At 36.2% G+C, this 27,763-nt stretch overlaps 1 protein-coding gene and 1 long non-coding RNA gene across 2 annotated transcripts; one reads left to right on the top strand and one right to left on the bottom strand.

The window, feature by feature from the left end:
• Positions 1-2,835: 2,835 nt before the first annotated feature.
• On the top strand, positions 2,836-4,529 carry LOC110107822. The gene is made up of 3 exons (XR_003701624.1): positions 2,836-3,096; positions 4,134-4,290; positions 4,393-4,529. It is a non-coding gene; the product is annotated as an uncharacterized LOC110107822 (long non-coding RNA).
• A 6,746-nt stretch (positions 4,530-11,275) lies between these two features.
• Positions 11,276-26,975, bottom strand: LOC110107823 (copper-transporting ATPase HMA5-like). Its single transcript, XM_020838222.2, has 6 exons — positions 26,544-26,975; positions 17,864-19,255; positions 16,320-16,574; positions 12,862-12,984; positions 12,110-12,586; positions 11,276-11,939 (listed from the first exon to the last, which is right to left on the bottom strand). The coding sequence occupies exons 1-6, from the start codon at positions 26,859-26,861 to the stop codon at positions 11,523-11,525; spliced, it is 2,982 nt and encodes a 993-aa protein (XP_020693881.1). The 5' UTR covers positions 26,862-26,975; the 3' UTR covers positions 11,276-11,522.
• Between the last annotated feature and the right edge of the window lie 788 nt (positions 26,976-27,763).

Raw genomic sequence — 27,763 nt, 5'->3', positions numbered from 1 at the left:
GGCCTTAGTGACCTCATAGAAAAATGAGGTCAACAGGCCCATGGGGGTGTGTGATTGCATATGCATCTCGTGTATTTTGTGTTTTTGTGTATACATATTGTAGTGCAAGTGTGGGGACATTTTTAGGAAAATTTGATACCTGTCAGTTGTGCGGGCAACGACCATTTGAAAGCAACATTCTATTTGGAAGCTCATAGAAGCCTTCTATTTGCTTGTACGAGTGTTGCAAATTTGGTGGCATAGCATCATGCTATTTTGTACAGGTAGACTATCATGCACTACTTGTTGATTTTTATAGGTAGATTGTAGTGCAATAAAGAATCTCATGCAATGTATTTATAGATACTTGCACCCATCATAGTTCTTTCATAGTTTCCCACATACAGTAGGCTGAATGTTTCACGTGTCTCTTTCAGTGGCCAATAGGCATTTATATTTGTTGTAGTCAACTGTCATTTTGTTCATGATGACATTTTATGTACACAGTGGGTCTCCTATAAGGGCCCATGGGTAATTGCAGTTGCTATACATCATTTGCTTCTGCCTACAGAGTACCGGTGTATTTGATTGATGTTGCATGGTGGTTGGAAAGTTACTACATTAGCTTATATGTCCTTCAATGTCATTTGTGGATAATTTGTCAAACATGATAAAGAATTTTTCATAGCTCATAGATGATCGTCACTTATTGTTGTATGGTGGTATTGTCATTTTCATCAAACGTCTATTGCCCTTACATTTGGCGAACTATGGCATCTGCACTGCAAATCTCTCCTTCTACTTATAGGTGAGGTTTCATATATATGACAAAACTCATACGACGACTCATACATATTTTCCCGTTGACTATTGGTTCTTTCTTGTAGATATCATCGTGAATGGTCGTATTTATATTGATAGCAAATAGGTTATCTCCATCGCAATCTTCTCATCTTGCATGTAAAAATGATATACCCTTTGCATGTTGTTCATCATTACTCGCCGGAGTTATGTCGAATCCTCACAAGTCCTTCATTTCCCTTGAAGGTATCTTGTGGCTTATATAGTAAGTTTCTGCATTAATGTTTGCATCTCAGTCGGCATGATAACTCTTTGACGTTTTATTAGAGATTTTGTGTGATTGATTATAGGCATATCACTACATTTTTCATTCAACCCTTGCTTGTAAATAAACCTTCAATTGGTACTTGCATTCGTTATATGCTCCTTGTAATCATTGCAATAATTTCAAATCACCAATTATATGAATTTCATTATCAATCGTGACTGAATTATTCTTGCACGAGTTTGGCATATCGACTGTCAAGTTCATGTTTGGGTACTTGTTTATTACAAGCTCTTTGTCGCCTTTGAAAGCGGCCAAATTCATTAAGAGTTTTTTTTTATTAGTGCAATCCAACTTCTTTACATGAACTTGTGGATCCATTAGTATGGATACTACAGACATCATGCTAGTTATGTGCAGGTTGAGGGTCCTTTGTTGCAATATTGAATAGATCGTCATATTGAAAATCCTTTGTGGTTGATTCATTCAGATTCAAGATTAATTCAAGTCCCATATGATCATTTATTTGAATTTAAACTAGGTTATTTGTACTATTCATTTAAATTCAATTATAGTCCTTTGCCAACACATTTAAGTTCAATTTGAGATCAAGCTAGAATCTTCTATATTCATCTAAGTCCACATTAAATTCATTGTAGTTCAGTTTCAGCTTGCCATTTTTTCAAATTCAAGTGCAGTTCGAGTCCAATTTAAGCTCATTTCATTATTCATTTAGGTTCGAGTTCTTGTCCACTGTAATTGTCCAAGTCTCGTGCATTTTCAAATGAAATTTTGGCATCCTCCTAGTGTATCCCCTATTTAGGGGAAACTACATAATTCTTAACTTGCTCATCACGTCACGAAAGATGTGCAAGGTCAGTGTCGGGTGACACCACAACAGTAGTCTTCATCCCCATCATGCCAAGAAAGGCATGCATGGGCCTTCAAAAATACTTGTCTGAAAATACAGTTGTTTGCCCGACGACACTAAGGCACATATGGGTACTTATATTTTTTTCTCATAATGCTAAGAAAAGCAAGCACAAGGCTCGCCATCTCATCGTAGGCATTACATTGAGTTCCCTCCTACCATGCTAAGAAAAGCATGCATAGAGGGTCCCTTTGAGTGCTACGAATGCCAAAAATAGGATTTTAGGGGGATTACCTACCTCGTCGCAAGCACCACAACAAACTTCCTCCCACCGTGTTAAGAAAAGCGAGGATGAGTGGTTGTTCACAGTATTGCAAGCATCGAGGGCAGGGTTTTCGGGTTTAGAACTTTATACTTGCACGAAGGGACGTCGTTGGAGTTGGCATGCATATCGGGGTAAGAGGAAGCACTTATCTTTCTTTTTCTTTTAATTAATTATTACTTAAAAAAATTAAGTATAATTAATTATGATTAATAATAATTAATTCCCATTAAAAATAATTAATTATAATTTAATTGATTATAAAAAATATATGACTAATTAATAATTTAGTATAATTTAAATTAAATTAAATTAATTAATTATGATTAATTTATGATTAGTAAAAATTAAGTATAATTAGAAATAATTAATTATAATTATAAAATTTATTATAATTAAATCTAATTAATTTAAACGAGATCTTAATATGATTTTAACAAGATTTATGCTGATAGGCTCGGGATAGATGATTTATGTAGAGTTTTGGGCAGGATGTAAGCTAATTAATCCTGTTTAAACAGTAGGATTTATGCTTGATTTGAGCTGGATTTAGGCTAAATCCAGGATTTAAGGACTGTTAAATCTCACAGTGATGTAATCACTCTGTTTTCCTCTTCTTGCCCTAAAGGAGTTTAGACGATTACCGGGGAATGAGGGTGTTGAACATCGGATCCCCTATTACCGTACATGTGGATAAGTACCCTTGGCCGCATCATGAATGTTATTGGAGAGCAAATAAAGGCCAATTACTTCCTATCCAGCGTGAGGCTCCTGCCTTTGTTGATCAAGCAACAGAGCAGCAAATCCTTTTTATTGGTATCAAGGTTGTTGATCTTCTTGCACCTTCTCAGAACGGTGGTAAGTAATATAAATATTTATTCATGAGAAATATAAATAGCTATTCATGATATGTAATTACATATTTATTAAATTTTTTAATTAAATCTTAAAAATATATCATAGTTATATTATTATTAGAAAAAAATTGTTTTGTATGAAGTATAATTTTTTTTCTAGATTATTTTAAAATATGATAGTACATTATAATAACTAGGGATTTTTACATACCTAACACTCAAAACAATTCTATTTACATATCTCACACACAAACTTCACTTTTTACTATTATACCACCTAAAAGTCCTAACACTCCCCAAATACAACACTCTGTTTGCTCCCGTTTAAAAAAAAAAGCAGTGACTTTCCCTTGCAACACCTCTTCGCCTCACTGTTTCGCAAAAAAGGGCGCTATGTCGATCCCAGGGAAGAGAGAGCGAGGGGAGCCACTCCAATCTCCATTTTTATTGTTCATCTTCTTCCTTCTCTATTTTTTGTTCCTTTCTAATCTTTATAGATTACAGAACTTATCATATCTATGTTGGGTGAAATTTGGGTGGTGTTTGGTGAGGAATATCTCTATCTTCTTCACAGAATGGGCCAGAGCAGCAGCCACCTCCACCGCGCCGTCCGCATCGGCGGTCTTCTCCAGGGTGTGCGAACACATCTCAACCGAGCCAAAGTGTTGTGCAACCATCCCATCCGACGGCCGATTGAGCAATTCCATCTAGCAGTTGAATCCCATTCGGCACACACTAATTATTTTCTCCATCCGAAGAAAATGTTCTTCCTGAAGTTCGTGAAAAAATACTCGTTAGACGTGCAAATTAGTTGCTAACTGTCATCATGCAGCTCCAATCCATGAAATAAATGATGTTGCTAACTGTCGTTATGAAGCAATTGCTTCTACTGTTTTCAATTAGTTGCATTGAAATCCAGTGAATTATATGATTTTTTTTCTGCTATTGTTTTGTCTTAACTCAACAGCATGATGACAATTATTTCTTAATTTTTTATGCACATTTTTTTCCTTAATTTATGCTTCTACTATTTCTTAGAGAAAATGAGATTGAATCAAGCATCCCCAGAATTTGCAAAGAGAGAAACTCATCAACACGGGTTAAAAAAATGTTTTCGTCGGGGAAACGGAAAAATTAAGGCAGCTTCATAGCGTGTCAAATGCTCTTATTTTTGTTTGGAAGAAACTCTATCATTGTAAGCTTTGAGATTCTTTGTATTTAGCTGCTTCTGTCGTCTTCGATTCATTTTTCTCTTTGTTTAGCGTGATCTCCTTATTGATGCCGCTCTTCATAATAGGGTCAGTCGGTGGCAGCGGCTTGGAGGAATGTCCGATCTTCAATTGGGGAATTCTGATAGTGGAATTGGCGGCAACGGGGAGGTTGAAGGAGGTGGAAGTGGATCAAAGATGGCACGTCGACAGTCTGAAGAAGTAGAAAGTGGACGGGTGAATTTGTCGACCAGAAGAGCCGATGGTAGAACTGGTTTCTGACGGAAGCAAACAGAGGAACTTTTATTACGTCCGGTGCAAGGACATAGAGGAACGTCCGGTCGGAGGCAATTTCCCGTCAAAAAATTAGGTATTTGCTCGGTACAACTAGGTATTATTTGACAATAATGAGTAATACCGTTCTCTGAAGACCAATACCGAGTTATACTGAGCTGTACTGAGAAATACCGAGTTGTACGGAGTTTTTCTGGGAAAAACTCGGTACAACTTTGGTATAACTCGGTATTTGCTCGGTAAAGCCCAGTATAACTCGGTATTGAGTCTTCAAATGATGGTATTCTTCGTTATTGTTTGGTATTGCTCGGTACAACTCATTTTTTTGGCGGGAATTTGCCTCCGACCGGACGTTCCTCTACGTCCGGTCAGAGGACGTAATAATTGTTCTCCGGAGTGTTGTATTTGGTGAGTGTTATGGCTTTTAGGTGGCATAACATTAAAAAGTGAAGTTTGGGTGTGAGATGTGTAAATACAAATGTTTGGAGTGTTATGTATGTATAATTTTTTTTCCAAATTATTTTAAAATATGATAGTACATAAAAATATGATATTATGGTATTTAATAGTTATAAAATATTTCATAAAAATTGATAAATTTTTATTTAGAATTGTTATTTATTAGCATATAAATTCTTTGAAAATTTTGACATTTAAAAATCCAAATATTGGGAATTTTTGTGTAAGAAGGCAAATGAAATTAAAAGTAGTATTACATTCTGTTAATGCTAGCAGAAATCTATCATTCTTTTGGGACCCGTGGTGTAGTGGTTCCTCTGTTGCTGATTACATCAAAAACCTGAGCAATATCTCCAGCTACTCCAATCTATTTGATTGGAAAATCTCGCAGGTTATTCAGGGTGATAACTGGGCCCTTCCTAACTGTTTTGACAATCACCTTGTTTCTCTTATTAGATCTGTTTATATTGATAAGCAATAGGAGAATCATAACTAGCTTGATAAGCAAAACCTGAAATTCGGTGATTTTAATTCCCAGTTTTTTGCTTCCATGAATAAGGTGTCTTGGTATAAATACATCCGGCATAAAAAATCGGCTCTCCGTTTTTCAGTTTACGCCTGGCTAGCGTTCCGTGGGGGTTTAAAAATAGCAGACGTGCTTGCTGTTCGTGGTATTTCTGTCCCTAATACGTGCTATTTTTGCCACTGTGAGAAGGAAACTATAACACACCTTTATTTCGAATGTAATTTTACTTTCAACATTGCAAAAGCACTTCTCCCTTGGATGCACAACCTTTTTATGAGGCCAAACATCCACCAACTTTATGACAGTATTTGGGAACATGGTTTCACCACTAATACCAGAAATTACTATCTTCTTATTGCCTCTTCGATGATTTACTTTATTTGGAGGGCAAGAAATGACCGGTTATTTGATGGCATTATCGATTGCAAAGCCACAACTATTTCTAAAATCAGGAAAGCTATTATGATTAAAACTCATGGATGGAAAATATGATGTATGCTGGATACTGGGTGAAGATGTTCTTCCCGTCCTCTGCTTATCCCCTTTCAACCCGAAGACTGAGTTATGGGTTTTTTCTGGAATTTTGAAGAATCTGTCGCTGTATCAGCTCGTTGGGAGTAACATTTTTGGAAGGACGATGATAATCGCTGAAATCTTTCAGCTGCCCCTTGGATGGTCTTTTGGGCAACCAGGGGCTATGCTCAATTTCTGTTCCTCACTTATTTTTGACCCTTTCGAGCAACTTGAGCATCTATCTGAGTCCTTATTGGCTTACAGCCAACCCGTTGTTGCTTTATATTCCATTAAATTGTAATTTTCTTTTCTTTAGAATCCAAAATCTCTTTTTGTTCTATGAGATGTTTGGATTATAGTTTCAGTTTCTTTACTTACATGTAATCTCTTTTTAGCAATGAATAGGCTTCTGCCCCTAAATTCCCCCCCCCCCCCCCCAAAAAAAAAAAAAAAAAGGAAGCCCCCCCCCAAAAAAAAAGGAGAGCAAAGCCCGAAGGCTTCATTAGCTTGCTATTTAACGGCATATCAGGACCCTCAATCGAGGCGGGCTACAAGTATTACAGAGGATTTTGCGGAGAAGTGACTGTTTCAGCACCGATTTGTACGACGTAAGCTATTTGAACAGAATTTTTGTATGGATTTAGGGATTTTAGTTGAGGTTTGAGCTGGGTTTTGACTCTATGACCAGAGGTCAACAGAGACAAGATACAAAATGAGCATATAGGTGAAAATTTTGGAGTAGCTGTAGTGGCAGATAAGATAGAGAGAGTCGCCTTCGATGGTTTGGCACATAATAGGACAACCTTCTGATGGCCCGGTAAGGGGACTATATGTATTAAATTTGACCTATTTTAAAAACTTGGTTTTAAATATTAGAAATGACCCTTTTTTACTAGATATAAGTGAGAATTTGACTCTTAATAGAAAACAAGGGAGAAAAAATATTCATGTCGCTGACTCCATGTAGTGAACTTTTATTACGTCATCTGACCGGACGCAGATCTACATTCGGTCAGAGAATTGTTACTCGATTTTTGCTCGGTATTTGATCGGTATTGCTAGGTATTGTTTGATAATAACGAGGAATACCACTCTGGGAAGACCAATACCGAGTAATACCGAGCAATACCGAGCAATACCGAGTATTACCAAAAAATACCGAGTTTTTCTAGAAAAAACTCTATATTTTTTGGTATTACTCGGTATTGCTCGATATTACTCGGTATTTTGTCTTCACATAATGATATTTCTCGTTATTATTGGTATTGCTCGATATTTGCTAGGTATTTCTCGTTTTGTGCCTGCGATCTTAGTGCCGGCCGAACGTAGCTCTACGTAAGTTCACCGGACCAAATAAAAGTTCCCATGTAGTGGGATAAAGGCTAGATATTATTGTTTGTTATTGTTGACAAAAGTTGAATCAATATGCAGTCAAAGAAGCCAAAGAATAATAGAGGAATAAAAAACTTAAGCTTCATTCTTTTACTAATTATTTTTTGTTGCTTTTAAAAATTTTTATAATAAAATGTTGCTTAAGCAATAAAAAAATGCTCCAATTGAAACCTCATTAACTTATTTGATTAACTCAAAAGAGTAGAATAGAAATCCTAAGGGCAATTTGGATTCAAGTAAGATTTTATAAACCTCATTAATTCAGATTTACTGAGGGTGTTAAATCCTAAAAAATTATTTGGTACGGAAAGGGATTAAAGCCAATTAAATCTTAGAGAAGTATTTATATTTTTATTTCAAGATTTAAAACCTGTTAGTTCAAATAAAATTTTAATGAATATTATTCATAACAAAATTAATCAAATCACACTTAATCATGTAATTATATATGAATATCAAGATAATTTTAACTATTAAATTAATAAAATAAATTTCTAATATAAATTCTCAATTAACTAAAATTATATTAATTAAATCATATTTATTATATATTCATTATCTAATTAATTATTAATTTGTACTTTTTTTTTTTTTTTGGAAAATTATGAGCTTAACCCATTTCCATTAATGTAAAATAGTTACATGTATTAAAAGAGAGGAGAACAACAAAAACAAAACAGAATTGTGCAAAAGCACAAACAAAATTGAAAGAGACAAAAAACCTAACAAAAAAAGGTGTTACAAAAGAGAAAAAATAACACCTACAAAACTTCAACCACCACAAAAATGCTAATGATAGGATTGGAAAATTTGAACCATAGGGCTGAGGAATTGCAAACATTCAATCGATCTGATTGCAGTTCAACCATTACTATCTTCCAAAGGGAGAAAATGTGCAATTCAGTCATCCTTGCCCATACTAATGAAATATCCCACTCATAATCTAGCCACAACAGCACCAGAATAGAGGAGAAGATGTCCCAGCCGAGAGAGGAGCCTTGAACTAAAGCATGTCCAATAGAGTTTGACCATTTTTTGCATTTCAAAACTTTTGAAAATATGTCACTTTTGATCTTTTGGCATAAGGAAGAAGAAGATGCATAAGAATTGCAAAAAATTTTATCATTTCCTTCCCTCCAAAGGTGATAAACTGAGCAGCAAATTAAAAGATAATAGAAGGGCTTAACCCTGGCCTGATTCTCACTAGTGAATTCAAATGCCTGAAGGATATTGGGTCTAAGGAGGAGACTTCTCATCTTAGGAACAAGCTTGGTTATAACTGAGAAAGAATAGTCACATTTGAAAAACAGATGTGTGGCAGTTTCAATAAAGGAATGACATAGAGGACAGATGGCATCAACAAAAATTCTCTTGGATATAAGAACATCAACAGTCATAAGCCCTCCCTTTAACCCTATCCAACAGTAAGAAAAAAATCTAAGAGCATAACGCTTGTACCATACAAAATGATTCTAGTTCATAGTAATGTTAACCATATGTAAATAACCTAGGTAAGAGTTGTGTATACTTTCATTCCCATTGCCCCATAACAGGCAACCTTTAACATTCGTATTAATAGGAATGACAGAGGAGGTTTGGAGTAGAGTAGCAGACAAATATGAAGGCAGCTCCCAATCATGAACCTTTAAGATGATAGAAATTCTAGAATTGATAGGAAAATGATTTAAGATGGAATGCATATCAGTGACCTCATCCAGCAATTTCCCATTATACCAATGATCTCAGTAAAGGGAAATGGGAGAATTTGATAAAACCTTAAAAGTGGAAATTTCCTTTAGCTGATCGGGAACTTTTCAAAAGTTTTTCCATAAATCAAAAGCTTTAGATGCAGGTGATTCCAAGGAGACAAATATTTATAGAAGAGCCAAGTAGAGAGAGGGCTGCTGCAGTTTTAAATCTTCTCAATAAGAGAACAATTACAGCTTAATTGTACAGAATAAAAGGAAGGAATACTAAGACCTCCAAAAACTTTGGGCTTACAAGTGCTTTTCTACGAGATAAGATGAAGTTTGCGGGTGGCAATATCACTAAAGTAGAGGAATTTAGCACATAGTTTCTCAATTTGCTTAATAAAGATTTTCGATAGAACGAAATCATGAATCCAATAAGCAATCGTGTTACAAATAGTGAATCATAAAAATTGTAATCTACCAGCAAAAGATAAAGCTTTAGCTTTTCATCTAGAGAGTTTATGAGTAATAGTTTCCATCAATTTAGAAAAGTTAGATAGCTTTGGGTTGTAAGGGGATATAGGAATTCTAAGATAAGATATGTAAGTGGAAGTGGAGGGGATGTTAAGGATAGCGCAAATGTTGTTTGCATTTTGACAGTTTGAGGGCAAAATGAGGGAGCTCTCCCAAAAATTCAAATCCAAATAAAAAACCTCAAAGAATTGATTAAGTAGCTGACAGAGAATCCCACAATTATGAACTTCAGCTTTCCCAAAGATAATGAGATCACCAGCATACATGAGGTGAGAAATTTGAAGCCCATCTACATGAAGTGCATTAAACATAACATCATTAGATGGACAATCCAGGAGACAGGAAAAAACATCCATGACTTTACAAAAAACGTAAGGGCTTAAAGGGCACCCCAACCTAAACCCAGCAGAAGAGGGAAAAAACCCTTCGAGAGTCCCATTAATGCATAATAAAAACCAGATATCATTAATATAGGCTCTAATCCACTTGATAAACATGTTAGGAAAACATTTCTGCACCATCATCACAATAAAAAAAAATCTTTGGAAATACTATCAAATGCTTTTTTAATATCAAGTTTATCATATAAAAGTTTAAGCTTAGCAGTATTTCTAGAATGGAAGAGGATCTCATTGGCTAAAGATCCTATTATGAATGAAGCCAGTTTAATTTCCTTTGATGATATAGGGCATTAATGGTTTCATCCTAGCAGCCAATATTTTAGTAATAATTTTATAACTGGTGTTGCAAAGAGAGATAGGCCTGAAGTCTGAGATGACCTCTACATGAGTGGTTTTAGGAATGAGGATGATGGTTATTGCCTTGGCAGCACGAGGAATGTAAGCATTAAGGTAAAAAGACTTCACGGCATGGCAAATTGCAGGACCAATGACAACCCAAGTCGATTTATAAAACTCAAAGTTGAAGCCATTCAAACCCAAGGTTGAATTAGAAGGACCGAAAAACATAGCTTTATACATATTTAGTTAATAAAATACAACATTCTAATAAAAAAATAATAATCTTATTAGCCTTTGCCTGTTGTAATTATATAATTTTTCTTCTCATTGGTATTTGTATATGCTCTTCAGACAGCCGCAAGCCTGTCAAGTTTTGCTTTTCCTAATCGTCATTTCTTCATTGTTGCTTCAATTTCGCATTAAGTAGCGTATTGGCAGTACAATCTTCCTTTCTCTCTCTCATTTTAAATTCGATACGACTGACTGCCTGAAGTCAATCGAAAAGCATGCTTTTTTCCGCTGCTTTCTCCAGCATTTACTCCTGCGCTTCGTCTTCTTCAATCCTCTAGATCTTCTAAACTCCCAAATTTAGTAAATTCAGGCCATAGAACAAAAATGGGAAAACTATGTTATCCCTAAGGAGTTCATGCATCTTGAATTAAGTTATTTTTTATGTATATCTTAAGATTTATTGTATTTAAACTCTATTATTTCACATTTATACTCGATAATCTTATAAATATTTTTATTTTATTAACAAGTGTTCTATTTGTTTTGTGTGCTAGAGTTTCTATTATATTTTATTATGATAAAGAAAATAAAATACAACCAAATACATCCAAGTATATAAAAAATGTAGTTCGGAATGACCAGGATGATAATTGTGACGCACATTATCACCCAATGATGCTTGTTATAGTGTAGTCGACAATCATTTAGATTCAACACTCATGAACTTATTGTAGCAAAACATGTAGTTCCAACTTTCTATCAGCCAATGAAGCAAACCTCTGTACATATTTACAGAGCTCAAAACTCGGAAGATCGAAGATCTCATTCCAGCAAGCAATTCACTCGACCATGATGCCTTTTATCTGAAGGGTTTCCAACTTCTTTGGCCTTTTATAGTTCTTAAGTAAGAGCGAGCACATGACAACACTGACTGATGAAGCTGCCATAGCAGCGCCTGCAACCCATGGCGGCAATCGAAACCTTGTTGAAGGGAATAAAACTCCAGCAGCAATAGGAATGCCAATGATGTTGTAACCAAGCGCCCACATGTAGTTCATGCGAATCCGTGAGAAGGTTTTCCTTGAAAGATCTATAGCAGTTATAACATCCTCTAGGTTGCTTTTCATGAGAACAATATCAGCCGCTTCAATGGCGACGTCAGTGCCGGCACCAATTGCCATACCTACATCAGCAGATACAAGTGCCGGCGAGTCGTTGATTCCATCACCAACCATGGCCACCGTTAACCCAGACATCTTCATATATGGCATAAATGAGAAGATTAAGGTTTGAGTATTAAGTGATTCAGAAGTCACTAATAGACATATTGATTATAAAATAAATAAGGATATTAAGATAGGAATGAATGGAGGACCATAATTAATGATAATTGTGATGACGGAAATCATAAGCAAAGTCAAAATACCTGAAGTTCTTTCACTTTTTCTGCCTTGTCTCCAGGCTTTGCTTTAGCAACAATGGTGTCTATCCCAACCTCTTTGGCAATGGCCTTTGCAGTGCCCCAATTGTCTCCTGTTACCATAATGCTCCTCACATCCATGGACTTAAGAATGTTTATGACATCCTGGGCACCAGGTTTCAGGGGATCAGAAACTGCAATCACTCCCACAATCTCCTGGTTCATGGCCACAAGGATTCCTGTTTGTGCCATTTCCTCAGCTTCCTTGAGAAGTTCTAAAGCTTGATCTGGGATTTCAATGCCAGAGTCCTGCATCAAACTCTCGTTTCCTACAATGAGCTCTTTGTTTCCTACTATGGCTTTGACGCCATGACCCGTGATAGACACGAAGTTTTGTGCTGCAGGCCAAGTATATTTTTCTTCTAATGTAAACTTCCTTGCATACTCCACAATGGCCTTCGCCAAGGGATGCTCGCTGTTTGCCTGTTTAGTATGTATTAAGGTGTTAGTACGAAAGCCTATATTTTGAGAGGAATATTACAGCAACTCGTTGGAATATAATTAATTAGTTGAGATAACAGATAAGCTGATGAATATTGAAAATAAACATCATTGGCTTATGCTTCAATGGCAGGGAAAGAAGTACTGCAGAAATTCATATTTTGTTGAACATCACTATATTAAGATTCCAAATTATTTTAGGAAAGTTTATAACAAAAATATGTTTTCCAGTATTGTTGAAGGTTAATGATACCAACCTCAGCAGCTGCAACATATTCATAGAAATCACGCAAGGTCATATTCTTCAAAAGCCTTGTGCTAATGACAACCGGCTTCCCTGTTGTAAGAGTGCCTGTCTTGTCAAAAACAATGCAGTTCACCTACAAAAATAAATCAGCTTTCGGTGTAAATGGCAGTAAAGCATCCAACAAATTGGGAACAAGAAATTCTAAAAATATACTGAAAGCCATAATATCATTATGTTAAATGAAAATAGAGTTAGACTTCTATGGATTTCCGAGTTTATATTGTTAGGAGAGCATCTCTACCTAAGTGTAGGTATGTTAACAAAAAACTACAAAAAAAGATCAAGCATCACAAAAAAGGAACACCTAAATTTACATGATTTGACTTAAGTGAGTTTACATATTTAACAATATAGAGATCAAGTAATCCAACATCCAAAAAAAATATATTAAAGTTTAAACTTCATACAAAGTTGGATAAAGTGACAAAGATACCACTTATCAAATTAACAGAAAATACAATTAAGTAGTGCAAAAATGACGGCTATACATGAAGAAGGATATGCCTAAGGTTTAAATTGCGCAATTACTTATTGAGGCGTCTTTTGTTCATGAGATGAGGCATAAGCCAATCAAGGCATTTTTCACCGGAAAGATGACATTAATTTTCTATTGAACTAAGAAGTAACCAATTGACATGCATATGAAACAAAAATTACAAAAAACATAAATTTGCAAGTGATAAATTGTGTGAAATAAAACTAAAATCCAAATATTACAATAACAAAATAACATAAAAATATAAGAATTGCATAAAAGTATCATATAACATCAAGTTCAACTTCAAATTAATTCTTTTCCAGTTCCCTGCTCATTAGTATTTCATTCACAAATAAAGCTAAAATAGTTGACAATGACTCAAAAATTATTTGTACTGTCATCATCGAGGGGTCTTTATTTGAGTTGTCATCATAATAAATTGGACTCTCTCCAACCTTATCTCGTGCTGCTCAATGCCTCGCAATATGCTTCTTCTTTATTTATTTCAATTATCTTAAACTTTCATTAATATTTGTCATCAACATGAAGATAAAATTAATACTTTAAAATTTTTAGATTTTTAGATGAGGAAGTGGTCGTAGTATGCGGTTTCCAAGTGAACATCGGTGGTGGCTATGACAGTAGTAGTTGCTGCGGAGGCAACGAGCTGAAGGTTGAGGCAGCTGAGAGGAAGCTGATGCGGCTCAGGGATGCATGAAGGCATGATTTGTTGGGGCTGTAGTTTATAATTTAGGCATATTTTAATAGAAAATATATATAAATAAGATGAGGCGTATGACTAGCGCCAACAAGGTGAGGCACGCCTCAGCCAAACAGAGACACATGCCTTATAAAAAAACTTGATGCATAAGCCTCAATGCATTTTTCATAGGAATTTCACAAATTAGAACTCCAAATGAGAAATAGCACTAGCTATGACCAATAACTTCCTTCTCTAACTAAACCAAAAAATAGTAACATTCTTCCTTTTGGAGAAAAAAGATTCGTGTAGCCGACCCCACATATTGGGATAAAGGCTTGTTGTTGTTGTTGTTGTTGTATTATTTTTCTAGGATCATAAAAAAATATTTTACAGTAGCTATACCTTTCTATTATTTAATATCATATACTTAGTATCATTTTTGCTTCGATGAGACATCACCATAATTGTTAAATCCAACACATCAACACATGATATTGCACTTTACAATGAAAACTCCAATAACTTTATTTGCCTTCAAAACAACCAACACACACTGCCAGACCTTAAAGGTGAAAGGTGTCATAATCACCAAAGAATTTATATCTTCCAGCACTACTAGCACAAGAATATTATATTCCTATTCAAATATGGTGAATACCTGATTCCAACCAATGATAAAGTTACACCACCATATACCCTTAATGCCATAACCTTCAATGTTGCATATAATTCAATTTTCAAAATAAATGTTTTGAAAAAATGTGATAAAGAGTAATTGAGCATAGGTTACACCGTTTACTAATGTTCCTCAAAATCAATTTGGATTCATGCCGAATTTGTATACTATGGAAGCTATGCATTTGTTGAGGTATTTGATGGAAAAATATAGAGAGAGTAAGGAGAATCTATATATAATAATTATTGTTCTAGAGAAAGCATATGATAAAGTTCCAAGAGAGCTCTAGAAAAGAAATGAGTTAATAATGCATATATTCAAGTCATTGAGGATATAGGAGCTGTTATTTATGTTCGAACACATGATTATTTGACTAAGCATTTTCCTATTTTACTTGGATTACATCAATGATCAACTTTCAACTCATATCTTATTGCTTTAGTCATGGATGTTCTTACTAGACATTTGCAAGAGGATGTGCCTTGGTGTATGTTTTTTGCTTATGATATTCTTCTTGTTGATAAGACTAGAAAATTTGATGAAAAACATGAATTATAGATATCAACCTTAGAGTCTAAAAATTTCTAAAATTTTTCATTTGAGTGGATCTTAAATCAATACATTGAGGGTAATTTTAATAGTAATAGATCTAATAGTGTGATTGTAACATTGGGTGATCAAGTCATTAAAAATAGTACACGTTTTAGATATTTCAGGTTTTATGGTTCAAAGCTGTGGTGGAACAAATGAGAATATTTTTAATAGAACTCAAGTTAGATAGTTGAATTAGCAGTATGCATATGTTGTGTGATAGAAAAGTATCCCTCAAATGTAAGGAAAAAATTTATAAGATGGTTGTGAGACCTAGAATACTTTATTGCGCAAAATATTGGCCATTAAAAGAAAAACATAAAATTAAGTATTGTAGAGATGAGAATGCTCAAATGGATTCTTAGAGACAGAATGCATAACGAGTATATATGTGAAAAGGTCAACATACCTCCAATGGAAAATAAGATTAGGGAGAGTCATCTTAGATAGTTTGGTCACATAAAATGTTGGCCCTCCGGTGCCCTTTAAGAGAGTAGATATATTAGATCTGGACTATGTTAAGAAAGGTAGAGGTAGACCTAAAAAGACTTAGCTATGATTATTAAAAATGACATTTTTCTTATTTTATTTAAATGAGAATTTGACTCTTAATTAAACACAATGAAAAAAATGTATTCATATAGCTAACCCCAAATAGTGGGATAAAGCCTTATTGCTGTTGTTGTTGTAAGATTGCCTCCAATGTGGCCTATAGGACTTTATTTAAATCACCAAAATAGCCTTCACAAAATAATGTCATAATCATTAAAATATTTGGGTGCAGGAGCAGGTACTGTGGTCGTTGACCAAGACAGAACTTGAATGCGCGAGTTATGTAATCTATGATTGACTACAACATAGCAGAAGCAAGATAAGGTATTTATGAAGCTAAGAAGACAAAATTAAAGCTCGCATTGGCGTTGATAAAAGATGCAATTGAAGAATTTACTAATTCCATACCTTATGAGCACTCTCAAGTGCTTGACCTCCTTTAATCAACACACCCTGAGAAGCACCAACTCCAGTGCCCACCATGACAGCAGTGGGGGTTGCCAAGCCAAGTGCGCATGGACATGCTATGACCATAACTGATATGCCAAATTGAAGGGCAAGCTGAAACCCATCCATTGAAGATGGAATCCAAGATTTTGGATAGCCATTGTATTTTCCCACTAGAAACCAAGCCAGCCAAGTTAAGAGTGATAGAATAATGACCTGCACATAACACGCATAAATTAAAAAATCCAAACATCCGTCAATTTAGGCTTTTGAGTGGCTGAAAATGTATTTTAACTATCCAACAGCAAAAAGATGAGATATATCAGAAATAATATATGCATCCAGATACATGCAAATGACATACAACTTGAGACTGCCATATAAAATCACCGAAGGCTGGTTCCATGAACTAGATGACTTGATGAGAATGCTTATTGATTTGTCTATAAGCTTATTCATGAAGCAAATAACATAATTTAGCAAACATTTATCTCATAAATTCGATTGAGCATAAATGAAGGTAGAAAGAGTATTTACATAACCAACTCATAGGTAAACTCCAACTACCTACAATAGCAACAGCATTGGTCCAACTTTGCAAAAGGCGTTCACAAGAAGGATCCTTCAGCATTCACACCATGTCAAAGATGTAACAGTTTTAACTATTGAGGCACATGGAACTTCAGATTTAGTCTATCCCAGATAGTTGAAAATAGGTTGGTACACAAATACTAAGAGATTAGCCCTTGTCTATAAGCTTAAACATTTGGGTTGAAAATAGATTTCAACACTAGCATATCCAGCCCAACTTTGATCCTCATTTGATTTTACCCTTAAAAAGTGATCATAGGCGATGATTTGGCTTACGATAAAATGGTTTATGGGTCTGTGGCATTCAAAGGTTTTTAGTGCCTTAAATCATCATTGAGCAAAATTTAAGAGTAGTGAATCCCATAGTGCCTCTCATCATTAAGTGGGCTCTTGTCATATGATAGAAGACGATGTTGAAAAGTTTTTGTTTAAGGAGAGTGATGGATGATATGGAGAGCATTTATGCGAGGAGGAAACATTTAAGGCACATGAGAATTTAGGTTAATCTATATTTGATGGTTGAAAAATTATATTTCTGTGAAAATACTTAGCGGTTAGCCCTTATAGGCTTTCAGGTTGAAAACTAACTTGATTAGAATAAATGTAACCCTACTTTAGTGATCTTTTGATTTCATCCTCTATAAAATTATCTAGTTTAGGAAAAACTGTTCTAAATGGCTTTGACCATGTTAGCCAACCCTTTTCTTTCCTAACATTAAGATTACTTCTAGCACCGTACCTCATTGATGTTTTTAGCCCATTGAATAAGAGACTACTCAACATGCACGTACAATGATAAGTTCAGTCTGATAGTTGTTGTATATTAAGCAAACCTTGAATTAACATGAATAAGACTAATTCTTTAACTTTTGAATGGATTTTAAGAAAGCAAGAAAAGTAATTGTTGAACTTACAAGTGGTACAAAATATTTGGAAATGCGATCAGCATACTTCTGTACAGGAGCTTTGGCCATTTGAGCTGATTCAACAAGGCGAACAATTTGTGATAAAGCACTTTCAGATCCAACATGTGTTGCCCTGACATGCAACATGCCATTCTCATTTACAGTGCCCCCTATCACACTATCCCCCTTCCTCTTTGCAACAGGTCTTGCTTCTCCAGTTACCATACTCTCATTGACATAGGTCTGACCGCATATTACAAAGCCATCACAAGCTACCTTTGCACCAGGCATCACTTTGATCACGTCATTATGTTGTATCAATCGACTGTCAATTTCCCTTTCACTAACTATATTTCCATCTTCGTTATGAATGATGAGGACTGCAGTTTCTGGTGCCAAGTCCATGAGTTTAGCAATGGCCTCTGATGTTTTGCCTTTTGCTAGTACCTCAAGATACTTCCCGAGTAGAATGAAAGAAATGAGCATAGAACTTGTCTCAAAGAAATCATTCGACTCAAAATCTCGAGAAGTCGCTGCTCTGAGCACAGAGTAAACAGAGTAAAAATACGCTGCATTGGTTCCAAGAGCTATCAGCACATCCATATTAGCAGATCCATGTCTCAAAGCTTTGTACGCACCAGTATAAAACCTTCGGCCAATTATAAATTGCACGGGAGTTGATAATATCCACCTTAGAAGCTCTCCGATGCTTAACATATTCACTACTTTGATATCTAGCTTGTGATTTATGCCAGGAATATACATAAACACCATGGAAAAGAGAAATACTGGGACCGTGAATAGCAAGCTCCAGAGGAAAGAATGGTAGTACTGCCTAATCTCTTCACGCTTGTGCGATTCCCTCCCCCCTCCTTCTGAGTATATTGTTGCTGATAAACGACCAGAATCTATTGATTGAATCACTTCAATGAAGTTACGAGGGCCAGTTTGATCTGGCTTGTAGGATACTGAAACTGTATGAAGAACAGGATCCGTAACAATTTCCTCTATGCCAGGGAGTGCCTGGAGTGAACTTTCAACCATTCTGATAGACCTTTCAGTGCAGGCCCCTTCTATTTTAAGTTGTATTTTGTTCCTACCTTCCCCTGCTGTAATCAGTATTGCTTCAAATCCAGTATCATCAACTCCCTTGATGAGTTGGTCAGCACTTACAAGCTTAGGATCATAACGAATTTCTGCCTCTTCAGTTGCCAAGGCCACTACAGCTTTTTGGACCCCAGGAATAGATTGTAATGCTGATTCCACTGTACTGGAGCAAGAAGTACAGGTCATCCCCTTAATATGCAGCCTGCATGTAAGAGTTGTTAATTCTTTAACATCATCTTGAATCAATGCAACTTCAAATCCAGCATCTTCAACTGTTTCTCGAATTTGATCCTCCTGCAGTTGTAACATTTCATAAAAAGTAACAGTCAAGAACAGGAGTGGAGCATGAAGTACATAATATTATTATGCACATTCATTAGAACCTCTGTAATAAAAAAAAAAAGTTCATTGGGTAACCAAATGCTGGATTTAAAGTACCTTTCCGGACTGGAAAAAAAAAGGTTTAGGAGAACAATGAAGAAGGAACACAAGTCTTGACATATAAAATGAGAGGGTTGAAAAGGAAAAAAATAGACACAGGTGTGAGCATACCATACAGAAAAATTAATTACAAAACTATAGAGATATGTTACTAAAAATATAAAAGAACTAGCATATGACACAAAGCAGCATCCATAAAACAACATTAAAAGTAGAGGAATGACCTTCCACATCGCAAAATTTAAAGCATAATCTTCAATCACCAAACACTAAATATATCTTTAATCAGCATGCTTCTTGCAACTTTAGCAGCTTAGAGAGACGTAATGAATTTGCTGATTACCTTGCTGGAAATAACAAAAACTTTTGACTCTTTAACTAATCCAACATCCCACAGATTGTTCAATGAAGCCCAAATTCTTATATAAGATCAAATCATTTATCCACTATGACCAAACAGCAAAAGTATATGTCTCTTCCTTCAATAACAAAGACAAACTATTGAAAAATAAATACCCCTTATAAAATATCATCATATTTATGAAAGAAGATATATATATATATATACGCGCGCGTATAATGGATCTAATATTTCTACAAACATTTGGCTAAAGCTACATTTTAATGAAATGGGCAGAGCTCAAAAGGCAATGGAAGAAATAAATTAAAATAATTAATCAAAACGACAAATGAAAATGGAATTAAGCACTATGCTTCTTCGTGTTTTAGTTCAACTTGTAAAATTTAAAAAGCGGCATTTCTTATCAGACTTAAAAATACTGATCAGGTAGAGATCCATTCCATCCATCTTCAAGCAGAGGGAACAATGAAGTGAATCTCCAGTTCACGGAGAAACAACCACGCGCTTAAATAAAAATACTATAGATGACATTAATCGAAATTACAACATAACAATACAAAATTAATCATGGCAGATTAAAAGAAATACGAAGAGAAAATAGGAAAAGAGATTATTACAAAGAAACTCATAGATAAACAAAAAGATATTAATCACAAGAACCCTATAACTAACTGAAGCTTGCAGTTAAAAATAAAAGCACATTTAAATCCACCCGTTTCTAAAATCTAAAAATAAAATATCATACATTCATCACCGTTAAACAACCCAAAAAAGATCTCACCAAAACGATTTCGATTGAAGTAGAATTCAACTCAAGCAGGACAATCCTGTAAATCCGGATATACTAAATTTTGAGGGTATTAAATACTGAAATTGTTCGAAATAATAGAAGTAAAAATCTTATAGATTTTCTGTAAGCTGAAATAATATTTTAATAATTATTATTGATAACAAAATTAATACATAGTACATGAAACTAATCGAATCATGCTTAATCATCAAATTAAATATAAATATCTCAACAAATTATTAATTAGCAGTTATTAAACAAGGTATTCCACATAAGAAAATACTAACCATCTTCACTAATTATTAGAATATATATAAAGTCGTTTAAATATTTCGGTAAATAGGTTTATTTTCCAGAATGCTCAGTAGCCGTTAATCTATTATTTTAGTCTTAAGTGTTTTCTATAAATAGACTGGCGTGGCTTTGTGTAAAAGGTAATAAAGATAGAATACGTTTCTTGCTACATCTTCTTCTTTCATTCTTTCTTGTTTTCTCTCGGTTGCACTATTTCTACATGGTATCAGGAAAAGGTCTTTGATCCTGAGAAATGGTTGAATCCGATTCTTCCACCAGGCTGCACGATCGCAGCTCCGGCTCGTCCATCGACGACCCAATGATTCCGGCAACGTTGAAATTCGTTGTCTCTAACCTTCGAAATCTTGTTACAACTCCGCTCGTCCCTGACAATTTCTTGATCTGGAAATCCCAGATCTTGAAAACTCTTCGTGCTAACGATTTTTCTCAATTTCTAGACTCTAAAATTCCTCCACCACCTCAGTTCTTGTTGAATTCCGACGGCTCCTCGTCCTCCAATCCCTGCTACTCGCAATGGCTGCTCACCGATCAGAACTTATCGGCCTCCATTTTCTCCACGATCTCCTCCTCGATTCTTCCCTACGTCATTTCGCTGGACTCTACCGCTCAGATCTTGGCGGCACTTGAAACCCGGTTTCAAGCCACAAATCGGTCCAAGGTGATACAGCTCAAAAATGCATTACACAATGTATCGCTCAAGAATCAGTCCATGACTGAGTATCTCTCGGAGATCAAAGCCATTGTGGATCAAATTGCGTCGGCTGGTTCGTCCATAGATGACGAAGATGTGATTCACTACATCTTGAATGGCCTCCCGCAACCCTATCAGTCGTTCAAATCGGCAATTCGAACGACACCGCTACCTCTTAGCTTGGGTCAAATATATCCGCTGCTTCTAAGTGAGGAAATCAATCTTGCCTCAGATGCAGCTCGGTTTCCTGCGGCTACAGATCTGAACGTCGCGTTATTTACAAGCAGAGGTCGTGGAAGAAGGACACGAGGCAAGAACACCTACAGTTCTGCCAATACAACTCGAAATAACCCAAACGCCTCGATCTTCTGTCAAATTTGTTCCAAGAAAGGTCATTCCGTTCAGTCGTGTTGGCATCGTCTTGATCTGCAATACACTCCACCTATCAAGAACACAAACACTGCTCTGCTGGACTCGTCGGACACAACGGACGCAAACTGGTTCTTGGACTCAGGTGCTTCATCGCATCTCACCAATTTCCTGGATAATCTATCGATATCCAAGCCATATCTAGGATTGGACAACGTCACTATTGGCGACTTCCATTCTATCAGCATTGCTCGGCGAGGGCGGGAATTCTCCCGACCCCATCTCATAAGCTGAGACTATCTCAAATTCTTCACACTCCTACACTTAAATACAACATAGTTTCTATCTCTCAACTTACTAAAGACAATAACATATCTATTACTTTTGACCCTTCTGGTTTGACGTTGAAGGATCTAGCGACGCAGGAAACGCTCCTTCGAGGACCGTCTAAAGATGGGCTCTACGCTGTTCCTATGCTCTCGTCAACCTGATCTCACAAAGCTCTCTCCGTTCAGCTGGAAACGACCAAGATCTGGCATCAACGCTTAGGACATCCTCATAAGCGCATTTTTTATTTCATTTCTAATTGTTATCCCTTTCTTAAAATGAATAAACACTGCGCTCCCTGTGAATCTTGCACTGCTGCTAAGTGTCACAAACTCGTTTTTCAAAACTCTAACAATAAGCAAAAGCAACCGCTCGATCTCATACACAACGATGTTTGGGGTCCTGCCCCGATCATCTCGAATCAAGGATTTAAATTTTACGTGATATTTGTTGACGATTATACGCGTTATACCTGGATATATCCGATTAGATTTAAATCTGATGTGTTTCCTACGTTTGTAAATTTCAAAAATCAGATTGAAAATCTTACTTCACAACGTATCAAATCGCTCCGCACCGATGGAGGAACATAATTTGTTAACTCGTCGTTCCAAAACTTCCTCCTCACTCACGGCATATCCCACCAGCTTTCGTGCCCCTACACGCCGGAACAAAACGGGCTCGCTGAGAGAAAGCACCGTCATATTATCGAAACAACTCTCACGTTGCTTCTCACGACCTCCTTGCCATATGTGTATTGGCCGGAAGCGGTCACCACCGCCGTCTACTTAATAAACAGGTTACCGTCCTCTACAACTGAAAATTTTACTCCTGTTGAACTTATGTATAACAGGAAACAGGTATATGAGGAACTTAAAGTGTTTGGATGCAAATGCTATCCTCTATCTCCTCCTCAGAACTGCAACAAACTCATGCCCACTGCACAACCCTGTGTCTTCCTTGGTTACTCCGATGTCTTGAAAGGTTACAAGTGTCTCAACACTCAAACCAACAAAATCACGATATCTCGGCACGTTATTTTTCATGAAAATGTTTTTCCATTCTCCATGACTTCGATTAATACTACTACTAAAAAGGCTGACATTTGTCCGCTGCTTTTAACACCATATTCTACTAGCTCTTCTAACACAGCTGATCCTGCAATTAACAATAATGTCTCTATGGAAGCAAAGTCAAGCGTGCACAATCCCTCACCGCAGAACGACATCAACAACAGTCAGCCTTCTGTACCGTCTCCCGTTGCCCATCCTCCAGAAATCCGTCCGCCTACACAACATCCCATGACTACTCGTAGCAAAACGGGTACTTTAAAACAAACTAAAAGGCTGAATCTTCTACACATTTACCCGTCCAGTTCCAATCAAGCCGATCCTACTACCTACATAGAGGCCTCCAAACATATGCATTGGCGCCATGCTATGGCTGAAGAGATTTTTGCTCTCCAGAAACAGGGTATCTGGAACTTGGTTCTCCCTCCGGACAACGCTTCAATCCTTGGTTCAAAATGGACGTATAGAACGAAATACCAGACAGACGGCTCGATATCCAAACATAAAGCAAGATTGGTCGCACAAGGCAACCACCAAGAGTTCGGTATTAACTATACCAAGACGTTCAATCCGATTGTAAAATTACCAACAATTCGAATTTTGCTAACAATCACGCTCAACAAAAGCTGGCCTGTTCAACAGCTTGACGTTGCAATGAAGTACATAATATTTGATCCTCCTGCAGTTGTAACATTTCATAAAAAGTAATAGTCAAGAACAGGAGTGGAGCATGAAGTACATAATATTATTATGCACATTCATTAGAACCTCTGTAATAAAAAAAAAAGTTCATTGGGTAACCAAATGCTGGATTTAAAGAACCTTTCCGGACAAAAAAAAAAGGTTTAGGAGAACAATGAAGAAGGAACACAAGTCTTGACATATAAAATGAGAGGGTTGAAAAGGATAAACAATAGACACAGGTGTTAGCATACCATACAGAAAAATTAATTACATGACTATAGAGATATGTTACTAAAAATATAAAAGAACTAGCATATGACACAAAGCAGCATCCATAAAACAACATTAAAAGTAGACGAATGACCTTCCACATCGCAAAATTTAAAGCATAATCTTCAATCACCAAACACTAAATATATCTTTAATCAGCATGCTTCTTGCAACTTTAGCAGCTTAGAGAGATGTAATGAATTTGCTGATTACCTTGCTGAAAATAACAAAAACTTTTGACTCTTTAACTTATCCAACATCCCACAGATTGTTCAATGAAGCCCAAATTCTTATATAAGATCAAATCATTTATCCACTATGACCAAACAGCAAAAGTATATGTCTCTTCCTTCAATAACAAAGAAAAACTATTGAAAAATAAATACCCCTTATAAAATATCATCATATTTATGAAAGAAGCACATATCACAAAACATGAAAGAACTTAACCAACAAGGACGTCCCAAATGACCAATATAAGGGATATGTATATATATATAATTTAGGGTCAAATTGCGCAGAGGTGCGCCTCAAAGGACAGGATACTTGTCCAGCCCAACAATGTTGCTGCCAATGAACCAGGGACCTCTGCAAAGGACAGCATCCCTAGCTTCAACAGAAGAAACACGCAAACAAAGCATTCAAATCCCAAGGTCGTCAACTGGAAATCTCCAAACTTCCCCATTGGCACTGGATCTCCGATTTAAGCAAGAAATAGGACACCCTTCTCCCCAGAATCTTCCCAACTACCGCTCTCTCCAGCATAGACAAATTAGATTTTATAACTTCCAGATTAAGATCAATCTAGATCTCGTCAGCGAAACGTTTGAGGCGGTTTTGGGTCAAATTACGCAGAGGCGCGCCTCAAGGCGCGCCTCTTATTGCGCAATTTTAAACAGATATATATATATATATACACACACACGTGCGTATAACGGATCTAATATTTCTACAAACATTTCGCTAAAGCTACATTTTAATGAACTGGGCAGAGCTCAAAAGGCAAAGGAAGAAATACAACAACAACAACATCAAGCCTTTATCCCACTACGTGGGGTCGGCTACATGAATCCTTTTTCTCCATTGTGTCCTATTAAAAGTCAAATTCTCGTGTAAATCTAATAAAGAAAGGTCATTCCTAATATTTTCTAACAAAGTCTTTTTAGGTCTACCCCTACCTTTCTTAACATAAGTCAAATCTAATACCTCTATTCTCCTAACCGGGTCATCGCAAGGCCGCCGTTTTATGTGACCAAACCATCTAAGGCGACTTTCTCTAATCTTATCTTCTACTGGAGCTACTCCAACCTTTTCACAAAGGCAAAGGAAGAAATAAATTAAAATAATTAATCAAAACGACAAATGAAAATGGAATTAAGCACTATGTTCCTTCGTCTTTTAGTTCAACTTGTAAAATTTAAAAAGCGGCATTTCTTATCATTCATAAAAATACTGATCAGGTAGAGATCCATTCCATCCATCTTCAAGCAGAGGGAACAATGAAGTGAATCTCCAGTTCACGGAGAAACAACCACGCGCTTAAATAAAAACACTATAGATGACATTAATCGAAATTACAACATAACAATACAAAATTAAGCATGGCAGATTAAAAGAAATACGAAGAGAAAATAGGAAAATAGATTATTACAAAGAAACTCATAGATAAACAAAAAGATATTAATCACAAGAACCCTATAACTAACTGAAGCTTGCAGTTAAAAATAAAAGCACATTTAAATCCACCTGTTTCTAAAATCTAAAAATAAAATATCATACATTCATCACCGTTAAACAAACCAAAAAATATCTCACCAAAACGAAAATATCACATTATACTAAGGGGCTGTTTCCATTGAAGTAGAATTCAACTCAAGCAGGATTTAGTCAATCCTGTAAATCCGGATATACTAAATTTTGAGGGTATTAAATACTGAAATTAATCGAAATAATAGAAGTAAAAATCTTATAGATTTTCTGTAAGCTGAAATAAGATTTTAATAATTATTATTGATAACAAAATTAATACATAGTACATGAAACTAATCGAATCATGCTTAATCATCAAATTAAATATAAATATCTCAACAAATTATTAATTAGCAGTTATTAAACAAGATATTCCACATAAGAAAATACTAACCATCTTCACTAATCAATTAGAGTTCAATACCTAAAAGTTACACGTCTATCATCCACCGATCACAAAGAAAAAGCAAAATTGTATTAGTGAGAAAACAAGTAACAGAGAGATCAAGACTTACCGAGACGAAATTGGGGTAAAAGATAACTTGAGCACGGTTGTTGAGGACATCGATTGCGGCGTTGTGGATGCCCGGTAGTCGCTTGATCGCCTTCTCCACCGACCCAGCGCAGGCTGAACACGCCATTCCGTACACAGAGAACGTCACCGTCCTATGCCCCTCCGGCGGCGCCTCTACGTCTTTTCTAGTTCCCATCGCCTCCTCCTTAGCCACCCCCTTCGGGTACCTCGGCATCGATGGATATCGGGGCCTCGCAGAGAGGTCTCGCGAGGAGCCCTCTGCCAAGAAGCAGGACATTAGAAATCCTCTTCTCGCCATTTTGATCTCACTTCCTGAGCTCCTTTCTTCTTCCTTCGCTCAATGTCTCTGAAATGGCTTCTCGTGTCGCCTCCGCTTTCTCTAGCTCTCTCGAAATCGTAAATTTGAAAATAAATTTATAATAAAGACAGGGATGCAACCACGGAGACATTCGAAAGCCGAATAAGGAAACAACTCGGCATCTTGGACCTACACGTGGAAAGATGCAATAAAGTCATTTATTCAAACGGGTCCTTGTTTTTCGTAAAATCTATTTTATGCCTCAATAAAATGTTTTTTTTTTTTTGGGAAAATTTGGGGCCTTAGCCCATCTCATTAATGAATGAAAATGATACAACTAAAAAGATCATTTGCTAAAGGCAAAAAGGAAGCAAATGACAAAACATATCAGCCCAGGTGCTTAACAAAAACAAACCTATGAAAAGAAAAGCGAATACAAAAGGACTCAGTAAGCAATCCATAGAATAAAAACCCAGCTAGCCAAAATCATCCAGACGGATGAGAAGATCCTCTGGTTGCCGAAAAGAAGCTGCTTCCTGGCCCTCCAAGGGGAGTAGAATAGGATTGCGATCATCATAGTCCTTCAAAAGTCCAGTCTCTGGTTGCCCAACAGGACCATCCAGCGACACCAAAACACCAAAAGTGAAACCAGGCATAGTCCAAGCAGCCTTCCAGACCAAAAAGGTAGAAATCCAGTGAACAAAAACTGCTATTTGTTGAAACATTTCCTCTTGAAGCTCTTCAGATAAATAGCCCTCTTGATATTAATGGCAATGGTAGTGTGACATTCAGAAATGTTGCCAAATGCCCTGTCATTTCTAGCTCTCCAGGTAAAATAAACGATAGCAGAGAGTAAGAGGAAACAAAAGTTCTTCCTGCTCTTATCCGTTTCCCTCTCATCA

This window comes from Dendrobium catenatum, unplaced genomic scaffold (assembly GCF_001605985.2).
Source record: "Dendrobium catenatum unplaced genomic scaffold, ASM160598v2 fragScaff_scaffold_909, whole genome shotgun sequence".
In the NCBI taxonomy this organism is placed as follows: domain Eukaryota; kingdom Viridiplantae; phylum Streptophyta; class Magnoliopsida; order Asparagales; family Orchidaceae; genus Dendrobium; species Dendrobium catenatum.
The sequence above is the reverse complement of the archived record's forward strand: the minus strand, read 5'-3'. Positions and strand labels throughout refer to the sequence as shown.

Bases quoted from the DNA above. Each gene is read 5' to 3' on its own strand.
- LOC110107823 (XM_020838222.2), bottom strand. From the start codon at position 26,861: ATGGCGAGAAGAGGATTTCTAATGTCCTGCTTCTTGGCAGAGGGCTCC. The intron at 19,256-26,543 runs GTAAGTCTTGAT...TTACAACTGCAG, and splicing joins TTTACCCCAATTTCGTCTCG to GAGGATCAAATTCGAGAAAC. The intron at 12,587-12,861 runs GTTGGTATCATT...CATACTAAACAG, and splicing joins AATATGTTGCAGCTGCTGAG to GCAAACAGCGAGCATCCCTT.